The 24,231-nt window shown below is 41.4% G+C and overlaps 1 protein-coding gene across 2 annotated transcripts in view; it reads right to left on the bottom strand.

Moving 5' to 3' along the window:
• Positions 1–24,231, bottom strand: part of LOC122930432 (rap1 GTPase-activating protein 2-like) — a 182,345-nt gene that overhangs the window by 115,503 nt on the left and 42,611 nt on the right. For both annotated transcript variants that reach the window (XM_044283839.1, XM_044283840.1), the window contains exon 4: positions 800–832. In XM_044283839.1, coding sequence (XP_044139774.1) covers positions 800–832 — 33 coding nt within the window. The remainder of the gene's footprint in view (positions 1–799; positions 833–24,231) is intronic.

Below are 24,231 nucleotides of genomic sequence, written 5' to 3'. Positions count from 1 at the left end.
CTGAATCCAAGTAGGGTGAGGCTATTTATAGGGCTGTGACATCACAGGGCTGGTTGGCTGCTGATTGGCTGCAAGCATGGCATTGTGGGTGATCCCTCGTACCCAGAGTTCTTTGCTCCATGTCCTAACACATGCAGCAGCCATTTTAGGAAAAAATGTGATTCGTTACCACGAAGTGTGAGGAAATTCGGATTCGGTGCAAATCAAATTTTTCCTGAAATTCGGATCGAATTCCACTTAGTCAACTTTGATTCGCTCATCTCTAGACATGATGACACGTAAGAGAATAGCAGAACCCAAATCAGTTAGAAGAAAAGCAAGCATCCTAGACAACTGTATCTTAGTAAAGGTGGTAATAAAAGGTGTAGTATGAGACTTATGTGGAGTGGGAACAGAGGGTCATTGTATGGCATAATTTATTACAATTCCTACAGTACATCCATTATATAGTTCCAGAAAACCCCTGATAGGTCATCAGTATCAGATCCGTGGGGGTCTGAGACCCTGCACCCCTATGATTCAGCCAATTCAGGCAGCCTCCCATATTAGAATCTATACAGTGGACGGAGCTGGAAGTGGCAGTACCAGGGTATTCCTATGCTAACTGTATCATTTCTAACACTTGTGGTTGCCTATATAGCTGATTGGTGGGGGAGCTGGGTGTCGGATCCTCACCAATCGGATATTGATGGCCTATCTTGAGTTTGAGAAAAGATGCTCAGAATTTTTTTTATCACAGGGAGTAGAAATTTTTACTAATAGTCAGAATGTGGTATAATGATTGTAATGGTGGTCTTACCTCTTCAATGCTGGGATATGGTATGTAGTCATCCTGTAAAAATAAAGGAGAGATACATTCAGTTATTCATACAATACTGAACGTTCAAGTTGTTAATAAAGAACAAGATTTCATAGTTACTCAGTAATATGGATATATAAAGAATGAAACGTTTCGCTGGTCTCCAGCCTACAGCCTGCTTGGATTTGATGTTTCACAATAGGTTTTCGCAAACCACGGATCCACAAAATACGGACACCATCCATGCACCAATCTGCATTTTTCTCAATTCCATTACTAGAAGTGATTATTCTTGTCCGCAATACAGACAAGAATAGGACATGTTCTATAATTGGCGTAAAGGATGCACAGATGCGGACAGCATGGATGGCATCTGTGTGGTGTCCCCCCCGCAGAATTATAGAAATGAATGGATCTGCGTGCAATCAGCAAAAATGCGGATTGTACACGGATGCAAAATACGACAATGTGCATAAGGCCAGGAATTCAGTTCATGGGAAACATGAATATTTACACCAATGTAAATTTAGTACAAAATACTGTTCTGTAGCAGTCAACACAAAAAAAAGACCTCATATAGATAGGTAATCTATTGTCAGTTTACAGTATGACAACCCTATTGTTCTCTTGCTATACCTAGCTAATGATGTCCACAGAAAAGTATTGCATTGTTTATTGTAATGTGTGATGATTTTATTGAATCACAAAAGGGGGGCTTTCTCTGGTCACAGTGATGGTCTCATTAAGAGAGTTAAGTGAGACTGTTTGCTGTGCTAAAAGTCCAGACAAGGAGGAAGTTAGAGCCAAGGGGATAATGTATTGATGTATTTTCCTCGCATAGGCTGTATATAGGGGGAGGGGTTAATTATACAGCCCTAAAAATAGTTGTCGGGTGTGGGCTGCTCCCACGCCATTGTAGTTAGTAAGCTGCTTAGTCCTGTGAAGGCTGTGAGTGTGTGAGCAGTAAGGAGCAGAGCTAAACAGGAAAACTCTTGCCCTGTGGATTAAGAGCGGCCAGCATATAGACTTCCCTGCATCATGGCTGGGGTGATAAGCTTCAGGCCCCCTATCATCTTAGAGATAGACTGGCCATCTGTTAGAGCACTATACCCTGCTGAGGGTACTGTGGAAATACAGATATAGTGAGAGCAAGAAATTGCACCCCTTTGCTGAGTTTGTAAGATTGCAGAAGTTATCAAGAAATAATAATAATAATTCAGTAAGGCTTTCGATACTGTCCCACACAGAAGGCTTATCAATAAATTGCAGTCTTTGGGCTTGGACTCCCATATTGTTGAATGGATTAGGCAGTGGCTGAGGGACAGGCAACAGAGGGTTGTAGTCAATGGAGTATATTCAGACCAAGGTCTTGTTACCAGTGGGGTACCTCAGGGATCTGTTCTGGGACCCATATTGTTTAATATCTTTATCAGCAAAATTGCAGAAGGCCTCGATGGTAAGGTGTGTCTTTTTGCTGATGACACAAAGATTTGTAACAGGGTTGATGTTCCTGGAGGGATACACCAAATGGAAAAGGATTTAGGAAAACTAGAGGAATGGTCAAAAATCTGGCAACTAAAATTTAATGTGGATAAGTGTAAAAACCCAAGAGCAGAATATAAAATCTGTGATACAGTCCTAACCTCAGTATCTGAGGAAAGGGATTTAGGGGTCATTATTTCAGAAGACTTAAAGGTAGGCAGACAATGTCATAGAGCAGCAGGAAATGCTAGCAGAATGCTTCGGTGTATAGGGAGAGGCATTACCAGTAGAAAGAGGGAGGTGCTCATGCCGCTCTACAGAGCACTAGTGAGACCTCATTTGGAGTATTGTGCGCAGTACTGGAGACCATATCTCCAGAAGGATATTGATACTTTGGAGAGAGTTCAGAGAAGAGCTACTAAACTGGTACATGGATTGCAGGATAAAACTTACCAGGAAAGATTAAAGGACCTTAACATGTATAGCTTGGAAGAAAGATGAGACAGAGGGGATATGATAGAAACTTTAAATACATAAAGGGAATCAGCAAGGTAAAAGAGGAGAGAATATTTAAAAGAAGAAAAACTGCTACAAGAGGACATAGTTTTAAATTAGAGGGGCAAAGGTTTAACAGTAATATCAGGAAGTATTACTTTACCGAGAGAGTAGTGGATGCATGGAATAGCCTTCCTGCAGAAGTGGTAGCTGCAAATACAGTGAAGGAGTTTAAGCATGCATGGGATAGGCATAAGGCCATCCTTCATATAAGATAGGGCCAGGGGCTATCCATAGTATTCAGTATATTGGGCAGACTAGATGGGCCAAATGGTTCTTATCTGCCGATACATTCTATGTTTCTATGTCACACGTCTGTGATACGAACTGTGACTACATATGCCTGCACGTGTATTTGTGAACTACTGAGGTTGATAGTAAAACTGTTCATCTGTTTCCTCTGAAACTGCCCTCATTATTGCGTGTATCATTAGCAGCATTACAGCCATACTGCATTGCCGACATCTTCATCTGGGAACCCTGCTTTACTCCACTGACACCAAGGACACTCCAAACCACTGCCAGACAGGAGACCCCCCCAAAGCCAGTGTGCCCCCCAAAGGGATAGAAATGGTTTGCCCCTCCCATCACTGCACAGTCCAGGGAGTGCCAGAAGACTGCCAACATGAGTACTACTAGTACCAAGTCCCACCATTAGTGCCACTACCACCACTCCTGTCCTCTACCCTACTCCCTTCCTAGGCCAATTACACATGGAGTGACTTGAAAAAATTATATTCAGAAAACCATCCAACTGTTTTATTTTTTTTATTTTTTTTTATTACATAGAATTTTCACATATAGGTTAATATGAGATAAAAAAATTATATGGAATTGTCTCTTTAAAGGGAACCTGTCACTGGGATTTTGGGTATAGAGCTGAGGACATGGGTTGCTAGATGGCCGCTAGCACATCCGCAATACCCAGTCCCCATAGCTCTGTGTGCTTTTATTGTGGAAAAAAAACTATTTAATACATATGCAAATTAATCTGAGATGAGTCCTGTATCTGAAATGAGTCAGGGACAGGACTCATCTCAGGATAATTTGCAAATGTATCAAATCGGTTTTTTTTCCACAATAAAAGCACACAGAGCTATGGGGACTGGGTATTGCAGACGTGCTAGTGGCCATCTAGCAATCCATGTCCTCAGCTCTATACACAAAATCCTGGTGACAGGTTCCCTTTAAGGGTCTTGAATATTATATTGTCAGCAACTGCGAAGAATTAATAAAACATTATTGCTATGTATCTTACCAATAAAAGGATGCAATCTCCTGCAGAGTGTATATCATGAATGTGTGTTTTTGTACAACACGCCTCCATATGATTATTTTGCTTATTTGCTTTCTAGGCATGGAGAGCAGCATATGGTGAAAAAGATAAGACCTGATATACAGTATGTGCAACTAAACAAAGCAGCATATTTACACGCGCTACCCGACTACCGTACATACCTCGTGCTCCCACACTAACCTAGGGCGTTCTGTTTGGAGCCTCAATAATACATTATTTTTTCAACATCCCTTTATATGATGTGAGCAGCAGAGAAATAATATCCCGCTGAGTACCATCTCACTTACATTATAAATGCAAGACGCACGTTATAAAACAAAGTTGAGCGTTTATTAAGCCAGATGGTGAAGCGAACTATTCTCAATCTCAACACGTTGATTTTGAAAGTAAATCAATAAAAGAGAACTGGGAATTCAGACAATTTGCTAAAGAATGTGCGTACGCTATCAATTATACAAGCAAGATGATGCCATGCTGATGCTATGCCAGCAGCCTGGTGTACGCCACACACTACCTGAGGCCAGGCTCACACCTTGCATGACACACAAAACATTGCTTTTTTCTTTCTTTACTTTTTTCCATTGTTCAGACGCTCAAACCCGCCAGCCAGATGTTACACCAGGGACCCTTTAGGCTGGGTTCACATCACGTTTTATGCCTCAGTCTGACATGTACGTTAGAAAAAAAAGGATACAAAAACGCATCACACCATGTTCTTGTATCTTGCACAGTCCAGTAAAAAACAAAAAAATTTTTTTTTTACAGTCCATGGTGAATGGATGCTATTGTATGGCATCAGTCTGAAGCATCCGTTTAACGTATACGTTTTTTGTATATGTAAAACAGATGGAAAAAACATGATGCGAAACCACCTTTTTTTTTGTTTTTTTTGGTCCATATGGCATTTTTCCAAAGTGCAGCAAGCTCTCATTTGGCATTTATTTTATCAGGTTTCTGATGCGTTTAATTTGAAAGCCGCAGACCCGCTCATGGCTTAGCCCGAATGAATAGGGCTAAACTGCGAGCAGTCACCCACTTTGGTTACCAGCGGCATGCATCCTGCTCCATCCTGCCTGGTAGCGATGATTATACTGATAAAAATAATATCCTTAGGCCTCCTGCACACGACCGTATTTTTTCCGTTTACTGGCCGTTATTTACGTTCCATATACGGTCCGTATACGGAACCATTAATTTTAATGGTTCCGCAAAAAAAACTGAATGTACTCCGTATGCATTCAGTTTCCGTATTTCCGGTTTTTTTCCGTATGTCCTACAATTGTCCGAAAATCACGTTCCGTGGTTCCATCCAAGTCAATGGGTCCGCAAAAAAATAACTGAACACATACGGAATATACTCCGTATGTCTTCCGTATCTGTTCCATTTTTGCGGAACCATCTATTGAAGATTTTATGCCTAGCCCTATTTTTTCTATGTAATTACTGTATACTGTATATGCCAGACGTAAAAACGGAATGGAAAAACGGAACGGAAACGGAACAACGTATCCGTGAAAAATGGCACCGCAAAACACTGAAAAAGCCATACGGTTGTGTGCAGGGGGCCTTATTATGACTATCAGTGGCCCCATTGCTGAGAAAAATAAATGCAAATGAGCCAGCTGGAGCACTGAAGGGCTAGCCAGAGTCCTTGGAGCACCAGTTTGTTACACCCCCTTCAGTTTCCATCATTCCCGCCTTCCCCTGGATTGTGAGGGCTAGTCTTCTAGTGCCTGCTGCTTTCTAAGCACAGAGACCTATATTCTCCTAAACTCCTATATAATTTGCAGTAGGTCAATAGCACCAATAATCAACACAAATATTTATCCATTAATAACTATCTTTATTGAGGACAATGATTACACAATTTCCAATAACCCATAAAATCACATTATAAAAACATTACAAGAGGGACCATTGCAAAACCGTAAAAATAATATATAACGCTAGGCAGTGTATTTAATTAATACATATATCTCCCTTATAAAGTGCCTGTTCTACATATTAAGGTATATCCTATCGGAATTAAAATGCATTGAATATATAAGGAGCAGTAAAAATCTATCTTACCAATTCATAAAAAATTAACACACTCCTACATTTTTCAATTATGTGGCATAGACCATTATACCTTAAAGGGGTTCTCTGGGAATTAAGAAAATGAAAATATTTAAATATTACTTCATTATAAATATATTCCCAAATACCTTTCATTAGTTATAATGGCTTGTTTTATCTATGGAGCAATCATCAGGGGAAACAAAATGGCCACCGTCCTATTAGTACACACAAAACCTGTCCTAATCACACAAGAGGATTCACAACACTGAAGTAAAGAACTGCCTCATCCTCCTCTCTGCTCTACTTGTCAGGGATTGTGATCCTGAATACAGATGATAAGAATTTTTGCGGAATCTCTGTAGGAATGTAGTTCATGAGCAGATGTGGCTAATGAGCAGCAGAACTTGCATGCAGTCTCCATTACCACAGCCCCACATTACCAGTGTGTCCTCTCCATCCTCTCTGTACTGCATATCTCCCCATAAACTACATTCCTACAGAGATTCAAATGAAGATCTTATAATCTGTATTCAGGATCATATTCCCTGACAAGCAGAGCAGAGAGGAGGCTGAGGCAGCTCATTAGCTCAGTGTCCTGAAGTAACTTGTCCTCCTGTGTGATTAGGACAGGCTTTGTGTGTACTAATATGATGGCGGCCATTTTGTTTCTCCTAATCTTAGCTCCTTAGACAAAATGAGCCACTATAACTAATGAAATGTATTTGAGAATATATTTATAATAAAGTAATATTTACGCATTTTCATTTTCCTAATTCCCGGAGAACCCCTTTAAAGGGAGTCTGTCACCTACATGACATGATTTAAACTGATAATATAGCTCTGTAGGATGCAAATACATAACACTTACGGTACCTTGGTTTCGTTTTTCAGAGTCTCCCAAGCACCAAAACCGAAGTTTTAAAGATATGAAAATTAGCTTTTAGTTATTCTGGAGAAATATAATCCCACATACATCATATGTATAAAGTGCTATAAAGTGGTTAACAATACTAACCAGACAGAGTCATATGGGGTCATTTATCAAACTGGTGTAAAGTAGAACTGGCTTAGTTTCCCATAGCAACCAATCAGATTCCACCTTTATTTTTCCAAAGGAGCTGTCAAAAATGAAAGGTGGAATTTGATATGTTGCTATGGGCAACTAAGCCAGTTCTACTTTACACCAGTTTGATAACTGACCCCAACAATGTTTGTCAATGATGTCCTCTTAAACCGCAATGCGGTCCGCCAAAAGCTTCCTCGGGTGTTTTAATTTGTAGGTTTTCTTGGTCTCACAGGGCTATATCTAATTTATAGGTGTTTACTTAGCCTGTATTCTGCTGACTGCACTGTATCTTCTGGTCTCAGTGTATGTTCAGTGTTCTCATTAATAGAGTCACGGAGAGTCACAGTAAGGTATCATTTTTTATTAGCATGATCAACTAGGCCAGGGGTGGGCAATCTGCGGCATTCCAGCTGTTGTGAAACTACAATTCCAAGCATGCTCCATGAATTTCTATAAGAGATCTGAGAAAAACACGTATACATGTTGGGAGTTGTAGTTTCACAACAGTTGGAGTGTCACGGGTTGCCCACCCCTAAAGTAGGCTGTATGCCTGGTTTAATAGGGTTGATCATGCTGACAGATGGTTTTTAAGGGCCAAGTGACATATGTTTAACCACCTCAGCCCCCTAGCTTAAACACCCTTAATGACCAGACCACTTTTTACACTTCTGCACTACACTACTTTCACCGTTTATTGCTCGGTCATGCAACTTACCCCCCAAATGAATTTTACCTCCTTTTCTTCTCACTAATAGAGCTTTCATTTGGTGGTATTTCATTGCTGCTGACATTTTTACTTTTTTTGTTACTAATCGAAATTTAACAACATTTTTGCAAAAAAATGTCATTTTTCACTTTCAGTTGTAATTTTTTTTTATAAAACGACATCTATATATACATTTTTCACTAAATTTATTGTTCTACATGTCTTTGATAAAAAAAATGTTTGGGTAAAAAAAAAAATTGTTTGGGTAAAAGTTATAGCATTTACAAACTATGGTACAAAAATGTGAATTTCCGCTTTTTGAAGCAGCTCTGACTTTCTGAGCACCTGTCATGTTTCCTGAGGCTCTACAATGCCCAGACAGTAGAAAACCCCCACAAATGACCCCATTTCAGAAAGTAGACACCCTAAGGTATTCGCTGATGGGCATAGTGAGTTCATAGAACTTTTTATTTTTTGTCACAAGTTAGCGGAAAATGATGAATTTTTTTTTCTTTTTTTTTTCCTTACAAAGTCTCATATTCCACTAACTTGTGACAAAAAATAAAAACTTCCATGAACTCACTATGCCCATCATAAAATACCTTGGGGTGTCTTCTTTCCAAAATGGGGTCACTTGTGGGGTAGTTATACTGCCCTGGCATTTTAGGGGCCCAAATGCGTGCGAAGTAGTTTAAAATCAAAATCTGTAAAAAATGGCCTGTGAAATCCAAAAGGTGCTCTTTGGAATGTGGGCCCCTTTGCCCACCTAGGCTGCAAAAAAGTGTCACACATGTGGTATCGCCGTACTCAGGAGAAGTTGGGCAATGTGTTTTGGGGTGTCATTTTACATACAGTGGGATGCGAAAGTTTGGGCAACCTTGTTAATCGTCATGATTTTCCTGTATAAATCATTGGTTGTTACGATAAAAAATGTCAGTTAAATATATCATATAGGAGACACACACAGTGATATTTGAGAAGTGAAATGAAGTTTATTGGATTTACAGAAAGTGTGCTATAATTGTTTAAACAAAATTAGGCAGGTGCATAAATTTGGGCACTGTTGTCATTTTATTGATTCCAAAACCTTTAGAACTAATTATTGGAACTCAAATTGGCTTGGTAAGCTCAGTGACCCCTGACCTACATACACAGGTGAATCCAATTATGAGAAAGAGTATTTAAGGGGGTCAATTGTAAGTTTCCCTCCTCTTTTAATTTTCTATGAAGAGTAGCAACATGGGGGTCTCAAAACAACTCTCAAATGACCTGAAGACAAAGATTGTTCACCATCATGGTTTAGGGGAAGGATACAGAAAGCTGCCTCAGAGATTTCAGCTGTCTGTTTCCACAGTTAGGAACATATTGAGGAAATGGAAGACCACAGGCTCAGTTCAAGTTAATTCTCGAAGTGGCAGACCAAGAAAAATCTCGGATAGACAGAAGCGACAAATGGTGAGAACAGTCAGAGTCAACCCACAGACCAGCACCAAAGACCTACAACATCATCTTGCTGCAGATGGAGTCACTGTGCATCGTTCAACCATTTGGCGCACTTTACACAAGGAGATGCTGTATGCGAGAGTGATGCAGAGGAAGCCTTTTCTCCGCCCACAGCACAAAAAGTGCCGCTTGAGGTGGGCTAAAGCACATTTGGACAAGCCAGCTTCATTTTGAAATAAGGTGCTATTGGACTGATGAAACTAAAATTGAGTTATTTGGCCATAACAAGGGGCGTTATGCATGGAGGAAAAAGAACAAAGCATTCCAAGAAAAACACCTGCTACCTACAGTAAAATGTAGTGGTTCCATCATGCTGTGGGGCTGTGTGGACAGTGCAGGGACTGGGAATCTTGTCAAAGTTGAGGGACGCATGGATTCCACTCAGTATCAGCAGATTCTGGAGACCAATGTTCAGGAATCAGTGACAAAGCTGAAGCTGCGCCAGTTCTGGATCTTTCAACAAGACAACGACCCTAAACACTGCTCAAAATCCACTAAGGCATTTATGCAGAGGAACAAGTACAACGTTCTGGAATGGCCATCTCAGTCCCTAGACCTGAATATAATTGAAAATCTGTGGTGTGACTTAAAGAGAGCTGTCCATGCTCGGAAGCCATCAAACCTGAATGAACTAAAGATGTTTTGTAAAGAGGAATGGTCCAAAATACCTTCAATCAAAATCCAGACTCTCATTGGAACCTACAGGAAGCGTTTAGAGGCTATAATTTCTGCAAAAGGAGGATCTACTAAATATTGATTTAATTTCTTTTTTGTGGTGCCCAAATTTATGCACCTGCCTAATTTTGTTTAAACAATTATAGCACACTTTCTGTAAATCCAATAAACTTCATTTCACTTCTCAAATATCACTGTGTGTGTCTCCTATATGATATATTTAACTGACATTTTTTATCGTAACAACCAACGATTTATACAGGAAAATCATGACGATTAACAAGGTTGCCCAAACTTTCGCATCCCACTGTATACCCATGCTGGGTGAGATAAATATCTCGGCAAAAGACAACTTTTCCCATTTTTTTTATACAAAGTTGGCATTTGACCAAGATATTTATCTCACCTAGCAAGGGTATATGTAAAATGACACCCCAAAACACATTTTCTAACTTCTCCTGAGTACGGCGATACCACATGTGTGACACTTTTTTGCAGCCTAGGTGGGCAAAGGGGCCCACATTCCTTTTAGGAGGGCATTTTTAGACATTTGGATTCCAGACTTCTTCTCACGCTTTAGGGTCCCTCTAAAATGCCAGGGCAGTATAACTACCCCACATGTGACCCCATTTTGGAAAGAAGACACCCCAAGGTATTCAATGAGGGGCATGGCGAGTTCATAGAATTATTTTATATTTTTTCCCCACAAGTTAGCAGAAATTGATTTCTATTTTATTTTTTTCTCACAAAGTCTCCCTTTCCGCTAACTTGGGACAAAAATCTCAATCTTTCATGGACCAAATATGCCCCTTACGGAATACCTTGGGGTGCCTTCTTTCCAAAATGGGGTCACATGTGGGGTATTTATACTGCCGTGGCATTTTAGGGGCCCTAAAGCGTGAGAAGAAGTCTGGAATATAAATGTCTAAAAAAAGTTACGCATTTGGATTCCGTGAGGGGTATGGTGAGTTCATGTGAGATTTTATTTTTTGACACAAGTTAGTGGAATATGAGACTTTGTAAGACAAAAAAAAATATAATAATCAATTTCCGCTAACTTGTGCCCAAAAAATGTCTGTCTGAATGGAGCCTTACAGGGGGGTGATCAATGACAGGGGGTGATCAGGGAGTCTATATGGGGTGATCACCACCCTGTCATTGATCACCCCCCTGTAAGGCTCCATTCAGACGTCCCTATGTGTTTTGCGGATCCGCGGTGTCCGTGTTTTGCGGATCCACGGATCCGCAAAACACATACGGATGTCTGAATGGAGCCTTACAGGGGGGTGATCAATGACAGGGGGGTGATCACCCCATATAGACTCCCTGATCACCCCCTGTCATTGATCACCCCCCTGTAAGGCTCCATTCAGACGTCCGTATGTGTTTTGCAGATCCGATCCATGAAAGCCTGGATCCGTAAAACACATACGGACGTCCAATGACAGGGGGGTGATCAGGGAGTCTATATGGGGTGATCACCCCCTGTCATTGATCACCCCCCTGTAAGGCTCCATTCAGACGTCTGTATGTGTTTTGCGGATCCAATCCATGGATGTGTGGATCCGTAAAACACATACGGACGTCTGAATGGAGCCTTACAGGGGGGTGATCATCCCATATAGACTCCCTGATCACCCCCCTGTAAGGCTACATTCAGACGTCCGTATGTGTTTTGCGGATCCGATCCATGGATGCGTGGATCCGTAAAAAACATACAGGCGTCTGAATGGAGCCTGACAGGGGGGTGATCAATGACAGGGGGTGATCAGGGAGTCTAATATGGGGTGATCAGGGAGTCTATATGGGGTGATCACCCCCCTGTCATTGATCACCCCCCTGTAAGGCTCCATTCAGACATCCGCATGTGTTTTGCGGATCCGATCCATGGATGCGTGGATCCGTAAAACACATACGGACATCTGAATGGAGCCTTACAGGGGGTTATCAATGACGGGGTGATCAGGGAGTCTATATGGGGTGATCAGGGGTTCATAAGGGGTTAAAAAAGTGACAGGGGGGGGTAGTGTAGTGGTGTTTGTTGCTACTTTACAGAGCTACCTGTGTCCTCTGGTGGTCAATCCAAGCAAAAGGGACCACCAGAGGACCAGGTAGCAGGTATATTAGACGCTGTTATCAAAACAGCGTCTAATATACCTGTTAGGAGTTAAAAAAAAAAATCGCATCTACAGCCTGCCAGTGAACGATCGCCGCTGCCAGGCTGTAGATCCACTCGCTTACCTTCCGATCCTGTGAACGCTCGCGCCTGTGTGCGCGCGTTCACAGGAAATCTCGCGTCTCTCGAGATGACGCGCCGATGCGTGACTCTGCTTGGGACAGCCGCCTCCGGAACGCGATCCTGCGTTAGGCGGTCCGGAGGCGGTTAAGAACCTAGAAAACAACTTTAAAGGGGTTATCCGGGTTTAGAGATGAACCCGGACATACCCTTATTTTCACCCAGGCAGCACCCATGATGTTAGCAGCCCTATGGAGAGCCCGGTACATCACCGGAACTCTTGAAAATGCCTTTGCCCTGCGCGATTTAGCGCAGGGCAAAGGAGAGCATAGGAGCATGAACTCCTTCGATGCTCAAGACAGGGGGGCTGCCTGGGTGAAAATGGAGGTATGTCAACCCGGACAACTCCTTTAAGGGCAGCCCATTGAATAGCCGCTGCTAGCCCTGCAGGGCAGTTGTAGTCACCAATGATATCATTGAAGGAAAAAAGTAACTGTACATAGGAGGCTTAGATTCTTTCTTATGCAGAAGTTACAAAATAGACATAAGAATTTTAGAAAATCTATTATAATTATTTACTTGTGGACCCAATGACACAGATCCTAAATGTTCAGGAGCATTTGAAATACAGTTTAACATTTAATTTACCTATAAATAACCTTGGTAAAAGGTCAAAATTGGGCCACAACTTGACCCCTATTAAATATTGAGAGGATAATATATATTCCATAAATAGATATTGAGGCCTGACATGAATCTGTGTAATTATCAGTCGAGGCGTCTGTACAGATTTACAACCTCTCTTTGAGGTGGGAGATGAACTGAGAAGAGATGTACCTGCTGGACATAAGGAAGACAGAGATTTATTGCCTTTATGCAGCTCATGCCTGGTAATGTCTCGGTGAAGGAAGCGCTGCCTTTCTGCTTTCTTACTACCCTGAGGATTCTACGAAAACAACATTCACCGCTGCCTATTCAGAAGAATAGAGAAATTGACCGGGGGGGAATATTTAAAAACCAACATTTCAAAAGCAAATTTTAGATTTTATTATGAGGCTCCAGAGTGGAGACCACAATACTCTCCAAAGTTCACTGTTTTGCCTGTGCTCACAATGAAGAACGGCAAATGCTGAGATGTTTGTATGACTTTTTATTTCAAGTAGATTTTGAAGCAAGCTATGACTACAGGGTATATATTATGCGGTATATAATTCAGCTGCTAGATGACAGAATGACCTGCAGAGCTAAGCCTGGGTCACCACAGAACAATGTGAGGGTTTTCACAAATAATAAGCGAAACAAGTCTAAATGAATAAAAATGAATCCACATTCAAAAATGAGTCCTAACCTTGACCGCTAAGCATGTTCTATTTTTTTCTGCGGCGCCGCGGAACAGACATATGGATGTGGACAGCACACGATGTGCTATCCGCATCTTTTGCGACCTCATTAAAGTGAAAGGGTTCGCATCTCACCTGCAAAGAATGCAGATCGGATGCGGACAAAAACCACATTCATCAGCCCTTATACTAACCTTCCCTTAGGATCCATTTCTGTTTTAGAATGGTGTCACACATAGGATTTTTGAAGAGACTTTTGCAAGTTTTTTCGCTGCATTTTTAGATATTTTTTTTTATAAAAGTAAACTGACTTACCTTTAGACCGGTGCTGGGTACTCCAAAGTTATGTAGAGGCCCCAGCGCAGGGGCATAAGTATCATGCATCAGGCTCAGATGCAGTGTACATGGAGCATGATACCACACTTACAGTATTTTTTTTCCGGGGTGGAGGGGGAGAGTTTTTTTCAGCTTATTTAAAATAAATGAATATTCTTACAACCATTTTCTTGGGGGTGGCATTTTTTTCACATTTTATCTATAAAACTAACATGTAACCCCCCCCCCCCGAATGAACAGCGTTAAAAAAAAAAACGTGTAAACAAAGCAATTTTTTGTCACCTAACATCACAAAAAGTGTAATAGCGAGCAATCAAAATGTCATATGCACCCCCAATTAGTGCCAATAAAACCGCCATCTCATCCCACAAAAAAATGAGCCCCTACATTAGATAGTCGCCCAACTAAAAAAAAAAAAAACTTAGCTCCCAGGCTATGGAGATATTAAAATAATTTTTGGGGTTCCTAAAATGATAATATAGTGTAAAATCGAAATAAATTTTTAAATGTAGACATATTAGGTATTGCCGAGTCCATAACAATCTGCCCTATAAAAATAACATTTGACCAAACCCCTCGGATGAACAGTGTTAAAAATATAAAATAAAAACGGTGCCAAAACACAAATGTTTGGGCAAAATTTCCATTTGAATCCTTTTTTTCCGGTAATAAAGCAAGGGTTATCAGCCAAACAAAACTAAATATTTATTGCCCTGATTCTGTAGTTTGCAGAAACACCCCATATGTGGTCGTAAATGGCTATATAGCCACATGGCAGGACATAGGACGAAGCGAACGCCATATGGTTTCTGGAAGGCAGATTTTGATGGACTGGTTTATTTACACCATGTCCCATTAGTAGCCCCCATGATGTAGCCTTGACTAGAAACTCCAAAAAAGTAACCCCATCTAAGAAACTACACCCCTCAAGGTATTCAAAAGTTACTTTACAAACTTTGTTAACCCTTTAGGTGTTCCACAAAACTAAATAGCGAATGTAGAAACAATTTTAGAATTAAAATTTTTTGTTACCTTGCCTCAAAAAAGTGTAATATAGAGCAACCAAAAATCATATTTACCCCAAAGTAGTCCCAAAACAACAACCACCTTATCCCGTAGTTTCCTAGATGGGGTCATTTTTATGGAGTTTCTACTCTAGGGGTGCATCAGGGGGCTTGAAAGGGTACATGGTGTAAATAAACCAGTCCAGCAAAATCTGCCTTCCAAAAACCATATGGCGTTCCCCTTCTTCTATGTCCTGCCATTTAGCCAAATAGTAGTTTACGACCACATATGGGGTGTTTTTTCAAACTACAGAATCAGGGCAACCCATATTGAGTTTTGTTTGGCAGTTAACCTTTACTTTATTACTGGAAAAAAATTAGTTAAAATGGAAAATGTTCCAAAAAATATTGAAATTTCAAAATTGTTTCTCCATCTTCCATTAACTCTTGTGCCACACCTAAAGGGTTAACAAAGTTTGTAAACCCAGTTTTGAATACCTTGAGGGGTGTACTTTCTTAGATGGAGTGACTTTTTTGGAATTTCTATTCTAGGGGTGCAATGGGAGCTTGAAATGGGACATGGAATAAACAAAACCAGTCCTGCAAAATCTGCCTTGCAAAAACCATATGGCGTTCCTTTTATGTCCTGCCGTTTGGCCAAACAGTAGTTTACGACCACATATGGGGTGTTTCTGCAAACTACAGAATCAGGGCAACCCATATTGAGTTTTGTTTGGCAGTTAACCCTTGCTTTGTTCCTGGAAAAAATGGATTATATTGGAAAATTTTCAAAAAAATCTAAATTCTTAAATTTGATGTCCATTTGCCATGAAGTCTTGTGGCAGACCTAACGGGTTAACAAAGTTTGTAAAATCAGTTTTGAATACCTTGAGGGGTGTAGTTTCTAAAATGGGACATTTTTGGATGGTTTCTATTACATAAGCCTCACAAAGTGACTTCAGACCTGAACTGGTCCATAAAAAGTGGGATTTGAAAAATTTCAGAAAAATTTCGAAATTTGCTTCTAAACTTCTAAGCTATTTAACATCCCCAAAAAATAAAATATCATTCCCAAAATGATACAAACCTAAAGTAGACATATGGTAAATGCAAAGTCATCACAATTTTTGGGGGTATTACTATGTATTACAGAAGTAGAGAAACTGAAACTTTGAAATTTGCTAATTTTTCTAATTTTTTGGTAAATTTTGTATTTTTTATGCAAAAAAATTAACTTTTTTTACCCAATTTTAGCAGTGTCATGAAGTACAATATGTGACGAAAAAAATATCCCAGAACGGCCTGGGTAAGTAAAAGCGTTTTAAAGTTATCAGCATTTAAAGTGACACTGGTCAGATTTGCAAAAAATGGCCAAGTCCTTAAGGTGAAATAGGGCTGAGTCCTTAAGGGGTTAATACTGGGGTTGGGGGAGGTGCACTGAGCCACCAATTAATTCAAATACAGTAGGCGGGTGCTGGCTTCAGAATCATATAGCCTCACCCGACCTCTATGAGAGGTAGCTGCAATCCGCGGCAGTTAACCCCTCAGGTGCGGCAGGGGTTAACTGACGTGGATCGCAGCGACCATTCATAGAAGTTGGGTGAGGCTATATGATTCTGCAGCCAGCTCCCGCCTCCTGTTGAACTTGAATGAATGAGTGAGTTAACATCATTGGTGGCGCAGTGGCCACAGCCCCTCCCCTCCTCTTCTCCTCTCTCCTCTCATAGGTGGCAGCGGCAGCAGCGGCACAGGGGGGAGGAAGACACTGCTTCCTTCTCCCCTGTGCTGCTGAGGGAACATGGATCCATGTTTGCAATTCGTTATCGGCATATTGGCAAGGTTAAATGCTGATAACTTTGGAAATCCTGAGTATCGGCTGATAATATCGGTAAAACCGATAATCGGTCGATCCCTAGTTAATACAGCAGGATAGGTCATCAGTATCTGTTCGAAGAGGGACCAAATACCGGCACCATGGCAGATTTGAAGAGGGTGCAGCCTCTTCCTAGGCCGGTGACATTCATCAGTCACATGGTCTAGGCGCAGCCTCTTCCTAGGCCGGTGACGTTCATCAGTCACATGGTCTAGGCGCAGCCTAAGTGAATGGGGCAGAGCTACAATACCAAGCACAGCCGCTATCCAATGGATGGCACTGTGCTTGGTAAGCAGTTGGTCAGCGCAGTGCGAGGTGTCGGACCCCTACTGATGGGGTATTGATAACCTATCTCGAGGATACCTCATCAGTATTAAACACCCAGAAAACCCCTTTAACAACAGTATAATAGATCCTTGTGATGCCGTTAGTTTGTGTTATTAGTAGTGCCAAGATTTGTAAAAAGGGCGCTAGAATGCACGAATGAAGTGGTTTCATGAAAAATCCAGGACCACTGCTGTGTCACATTATAAACTAATTGTATTCTATAACCATGCAGCTTATATGTAACAGCATATCATTAAAAAAATAGCCCCTAAAAATGTACCTTTACTAGATCATTTAAAAACGGAATACACAGAACCCCAAACAGAAACTAACACATTTGTCTACACAAAACATCAACCACAAACATACGAGTCTTATGCCCACACAAATGTATAATGATATAGTGTACGCACAATACTCAGAACTCAGCAAGGGCAATATGATGAAACTCATCTGCATATTATATATAACATTATAATGCAGAAAACCATGGTTGTGACCATAACTCACGGTTACTTGATACCAGTCACTAGGTGCCAGGCAGTCTTCAGGGGTAGTAACCAACAGATGGGGTGGGGAAGATGTTATATTCCTACGGTGACCCTACAGCTATCCCTGCCTAAAAGCGGAGCACCCGCCCCGAAAGGGGCGACCCCACTTATTGGTGGCTAAACCCTGAAAAGCCCTGGATGTCCCTGCTGAAATCTTCTCCTCCCGACGCATTTCCCCAGGTGGCAGTATCCACGCGGTTCATCAGGGGAAAGAACTTGCAGCAAACAGGAGATGAGCAAATGCTGCCAGTTACTATAACCAGATGGTCTGATGGTAGATACATAATATATGTGGGCCCCAGGATAAAAAGAGCGTACCTCCATTAAGAATGGTGCCTCTTTTAAGGCTCAAGACATTGCCGGCATCTGACGTCACTTTACCCCACTTTATCACATGATACACACATGGCATTAAAAATAAGTAAATAGAACTCATAATAGGAACAAACTATGCCCCCAAGTATTACAATCGATACCTTCGCTCTGTATTACTTATGAATAGCAAAGAGCACTTAGCCATGGGTAATCCGGTGTGAGGACCAGTGGAATGCACTCGTGGAACGCCAGAAAGGTGAAACGCACGTGCGTTCCACGAGCCGGAAGTTCCTTGCTGAATAAGCAAAAGAAGCCCTGTCTTGGAGTGCACATTGCGCATGACTCGTCAACACGTTAGAGCACGATAGGATATAATTAGAATTGTGCTCTACGTATAGGGTACTCCTCTGAGCCATATACAGTGCTACAGTTAGGGAAACAAATCAACAGGCAACCAATATAAAACCTGGGTAGTATTTTTAACAAAGAATATATACTATATAAGCCCAGGGTGTCGTTAAGATAGTTGTGTACGGAAGCAAGCCATTCTTGGCCATGATAGGTATGCTGGGTTCCCAGCCCATATACTTGCTTGGGTCCCATTTTTTCTACAAAAATCTAATATGAATAACACAGAACAAAAAATCTGCAGAATAGCTACAGGAAGCAAGAGAAGGAGATCTGTTCATTGAGACCCTGAAGACATGAATTTGTCAAGGTCATCCACAAAAACCATGGTATCCTCCCACTAGCCCAGGAGCAAGTTGGCATAACTGGGGGCACAAGGGCTCCCCATTGCCGTGCCCCTGAGCTAGTGGTAGTAGTGGGACTCAAACAAAAAATAATTATGCGTAAGCACAAACCGTAAAATGGTAAGAACCAACAGGTTATGTGCCTGGAAATGAATGCCCCTAGATTTGAGGAAATGTTCCATAGCCTGAAGGCCACTCTCATGCGGGATTCTGATATAGAGTGCCTCCACATCTATGGAGGCTAAAAAAATCTTATCGTCTGCCATAATGTTATACATTTTTTGCATCAGGTCCATCGTGTCCCTTAGATACAAGGGAAGGGAGACCACAAAGGGACGGAGGATCTTGTCTATATAGATGCTGGCATTCTGAGTGACGGAATCGATGCCTGACACAATGGGACGGCCTTTTAGGGGAGAGAGCCCCTTATGGATCTTAGGTAGTGCATAAAAAGTGGGGACCTGGGGATGCTTAGGTTCATCACAAGAAATTTTGTCTTCAAAAACCTGAAACAGAGTGGACTCAAGTGTAATCAGAGAGTCAGGAGTGGGGTTTCGTTCCAAGACCTTATAAAAGGTTTTGTCACCAAGAAGGTTGAGGCACATCTTACAGTATACTAGATGGTCCATTAACACTATATTTCCTCCTTTATCAGAAGGTTTGAAGACCAAAGTAGGATCATTTTCCAAAGACTTTAGTGCCATCCTTTCATTCTTGTCAAAGTTATTGACACCACTAGAGTTATATTCAGGGATTTTCTCAATCTGTTCAACAACCAACTTCGTGAATATATCCAAGGCAGGATTATCCTGAGGGGGAGGCATCTTAGTACTTTTTTTTTCCAAAGCAGTAAAGGGTCCAAAGCCCAAAGGACCTTCATTATCAAATAAGAGGCAATTAAATTCCAAATCCTCTGTGGTAATCCCTAATTTAACACACGACTCTTTATCATAATATTGATAACATTATGGCAGACGATAAGTTTTTTTTAGCCTCCATAGATGTTGAATCACTTTTTACCAGCATCCCGCATGAGAGTGGCCTTCAGGCTGTGCAACATTTCCTCAAATCTAGGGGTATTCATTTCCAGAAACATAGCCTCTTTGTTCTTACCATTTTACGGTTTGTGCTTATGCATAATTTTTGTTTGAGTCCCGATACTACCACCAGCTCAGGGGCACGGCAATGGGGAGCCCCTGTGTCCCCAGTTAATGCCAACTTGCTCCTGGGCTAGTGGGAGGATACCATGGTTTTTGTGGATGACCTTGACAAATTCACGTTTCTGGTTGTCTTTTGGGGTCGCTACATAAACAACATTCTGATTTTGTGGGATGGTGATTTTGAACTGTTTAAAAGCTTTGTTTAACGCCTAAATATCAACACCATTAGCCTTAGATTTACACACGAGATAAAACGACAGAGTATCGTGTTTCTTGATATCCAGATTTCTAAGACCAATGGTGAACTACATACCACTACTTACCAAAAACCAACATCTACTAATAGCCTGTTACAGTGGGATAGTCACCATCCCTTGAGCCAAAAAAGAGGCATCCCCAAGGGACAATACTTGAGAACTCGAAGAAACTGTTAATCCAATGAATAATTTCGGACTCAAGCAGGAGATATGCAAGATAGGTTTATTCAAAGAGGATATCCCGTTGAAGTCCTCAGGGCGGCGTTCAATCATTCTCTTTATAGAGACAGGCAATCCTTGCTTACTCCACAGACAGACCCCCGTCGTCACTAATAATACTATGAGAATTGTTGGCACTTATGACGCCCAGAATCAAAAAGTTCAGGGTATTCTAAGACGATACTGGGGCATTTTACTATCAGACCCAGACCTGGGGGACTGTATTCCTTCTAGACCACTTATCACTTATAGGAGGGGTAGGTCTCTCAGGGACCGACTAGTACATAGTCAATACAAAGCACCCTCTCAGACGGACATGTGGCTTAGTAAAAAACCCTGTGGAACTTTTAAATGTGGACAGGACTATATTTGTTGTCCCCTGATTTGGAAATCCACAAGCTTCCAGAGTCTCTCTACTAGTAAAACCTATCTTATGAGAGACTTTGCAAACTGTAAAACTCAAGGTGTTATATACTTATGTACCTGCCCATGTTCACTGAGTTATGTTGGTAAAACTAAAAGACAACTACGCCGAAGGGTGGGGGACCACATTGGTGACATCAAAAATCAGAGAGACAAACCGATAGCGAGACATGTTTTGGAATATCATTCTGGTAATTTTAGAGTCTTGCGATTTCAGGTGATTGAGGTGGTGTGTAAATCGCCAAGAGGTGGGGATTGGGACAAAAGAATTCTGTGTAAGGAGGCCCAGTAGATTCACTGTAGAGTCTTAAAACTGTGAGTCCTCTGGGTCTCAATGAACAGATCTGCTTCTCTTGCTTCCTGTAGCTATTCTGCTGTTTTTTTGTTCTGTGTTATTTATATTTGATTTTTGTATAAAAAATGGGACCCAAGCAAGTGTATGGGCTCGGAACCCAGCATACCTATCATGGCCAAGAATGGCTTGCTTCTGTACACAACTATCTGAAGGACATCCTGGGCTTATACAGGGAGTGCAGAATTATTAGGCAAGTTGTATTTTTGAGGATTAATTTTATTATTGAACAACAACCATGTTCTCAATGAACCCAAAAAACTCATTAATATCAAAGCTGAATATTTTTGGAAGTAGTTTTTAGTTTGTTTTTAGTTTTAGCTATTTTAGGGGGATATCTGTGTGTGCAGGTGACTATTACTGTGCATAATTATTAGGCAACTTAACAAAAAACAAATATATACCCATTTCAATTATTTATTTTTACCTGTGAAACCAATATAACATCTCAACATTCACAAATATACATTTCTGACATTCAAAAACAAAACAAAAACAAATCAGTGACCAATATAGCCACCTTTCTTTGCAAGGACACTCAAAAGCCTGCCATCCATGGATTCTGTCAGTGTTTTGATCTGTTCACCATCAACATTGCGTGCAGCAGCAACCACAGCCTCCCAGACACTGTTCAGAGAGGTGTACTGTTTTCCCTCCTTGTAAATCTCACATTTGATGATGGACCACAGGTTCTCAATGGGGTTCAGATCAGGTGAACAAGGAGGCCATGTCATTAGATTTTCTTCTTTTATACCCTTTCTTGCCAGCCACGCTGTGGAGTACTTGGACGCATGTGATGGAGCATTGTCCTGCATGAAAATCATGTTTTTCTTGAAGGATGCAGACTTCTTCCTGTACCACTGCTTGAAGAAGGTGTCTTCCAGAAACTGGCAGTAGGACTGGGAGTTGAGCTTGACTCCATCCTCAACCCGAAAAGGCCCCACAAGCTCATCTTTGATGATACCAGCCCAAACCAGTACTCCACCTCCACCTTGCTGGCGTCTGAGTCGGACTGGAGCTCTCTGCCCTTTACCAATCCAGCCACGGGCCCATCCATCTGGCCCATCAAGACTCACTCTCATTTCATCAGTCCATAAAACCTTAGAAAAATCAGTCTTGAGATATTTCTTGGCCCAGTCTTGACGTTTCAGCTTGTGTGTCTTGTTCAGTGGTGGTCGTCTTTCAGCCTTTCTTACCTTGGCCATGTCTCTGAGTATTGCACACCTTGTGCTTTTGGGCACTCCAGTGATGTTGCAGCTCTGAAATATGGCCAAACTGGTGGCAAGTGGCATCTTGGCAGCTGCACGCTTGACTTTTCTCAGTTCATGGGCAGTTATTTTGCGCCTTGGTTTTTCCACATGCTTCTTGCGACCCTGTTGACTATTTTGAATGAAACGCTTGATTGTTCGATGATCACGCTTCAGAAGCTTTGCAATTTTAAGAGTGCTGCATCCCTCTGCAAGATATCTCACTATTTTTGACTTTTCTGAGCCTGTCAAGTCCTTCTTTTGACCCATTTTGCCAAAGGAAAGGAAGTTGCCTAATAATTATGCACACCTGATATAGGGTGTTGATGTCATTAGACCACACCCCTTCTCATTACAGAGATGCACATCACCTAATATGCTTAATTGGTAGTAGGCTTTCGAGCCTATACAGCTTGGAGTAAGACAACATGCATAAAGAGGATGATGTGGTCAAAATACTCATTTGCCTAATAATTCTGCACTCCCTGTATAGTATATAATATTTGTTAAAAATACTGCCCAGGTTTTATATTGGTTGTCTGTTGATTTCTTCCCCTAACTGTAGCACCGTATATGGCTCAGAGGGGTACCTTATACGTAGAGCACAATTCTAGTTATATCCTATCGTGCTCTAATGTGTTGATGAGTCATGCGCAATGTGCGCTCCGAGACAGGGCTTCTTTTGCTTATTCAGCAAGGAACGTCCGGCTTGTGGAACGCACGTGCTTTTCACCTTTCTGGCGTTCCACCAGTGCGTTCCACTGGTCCTCACACCAGATTACCCATGGCCAAGTGCTCTTTGCTATTCATAAGTAATACAGAGCGAAGGTATTGATTGTAATACTTGAGGGCATGATTGTATTTAGTTTGTTCCTATTATAAATTCTATTTACTTATTTTTAATGCCATGTGTGTATCATGTGACCGGAAGTGGGGTAAAGTGACGTCAGACGCCCGCAATGTCTTGAGCCTTAATAGAGGCACCATTCTTAATGGAGGTGCGCTCTTTTTATCCTGGTGCCCACATATATTGTGTATCTACCATCAGACCATCTGGTTTAGTTACTGGCAGCATTTGCTCATCTCCTGTTTGCTGCAAGTTCTTTCCCCTGATGAACCGCGTGGATACCGCCACCTGGGGAAAAACGTCGGGAACAGAAGATTTCAGCAGGGACATCCAGGGCTTTTTAGGGTTTAGCCACCGATAAGTGGGGTCGCCCCTTTCGGGGCGGGTGCTCCGCTTTTAGGCAGGGATAGCTGTAGGGTTACCGTAGGAATATAACATCTTCCCCACCCCATCGGTTGGTTGCTACCCCTGAAGACTGCCTGGCACCTAGTGACTGGTATCAAGTAACCGTGAGTTATGGTCACAACCATGGTTTTCTGCATTATAATGTTATATATAATATGCAGATGAGTTTCATCATATTGCCCTTGCTGAGTTCTGAGTAATTGTGCGTACACTATATCATTATACATTTGTGTGGGCACAAGATATATTTGTTGTTGATGTATTGTGTAGACAAATGTGTTAGTTTCTGTTTGGGGTTCTGTGTATTCCGTTTTTAAATCATGTATTAAAGGTTAAATTTTAGGAACTATTTTTTCAGTGATATATTGTTTGTCTCCCTTACTTGGAAATTATTCCTAAATTCTGTGAGTTATATGTAACAGCATAATAGTACTGATGATCTC

Source organism: Bufo gargarizans, chromosome 3, assembly GCF_014858855.1.
Source record: "Bufo gargarizans isolate SCDJY-AF-19 chromosome 3, ASM1485885v1, whole genome shotgun sequence".
Taxonomy (NCBI): Eukaryota; Metazoa; Chordata; class Amphibia; order Anura; family Bufonidae; genus Bufo; species Bufo gargarizans.
This window is presented reverse-complemented; position numbering and strand designations above follow the sequence as displayed.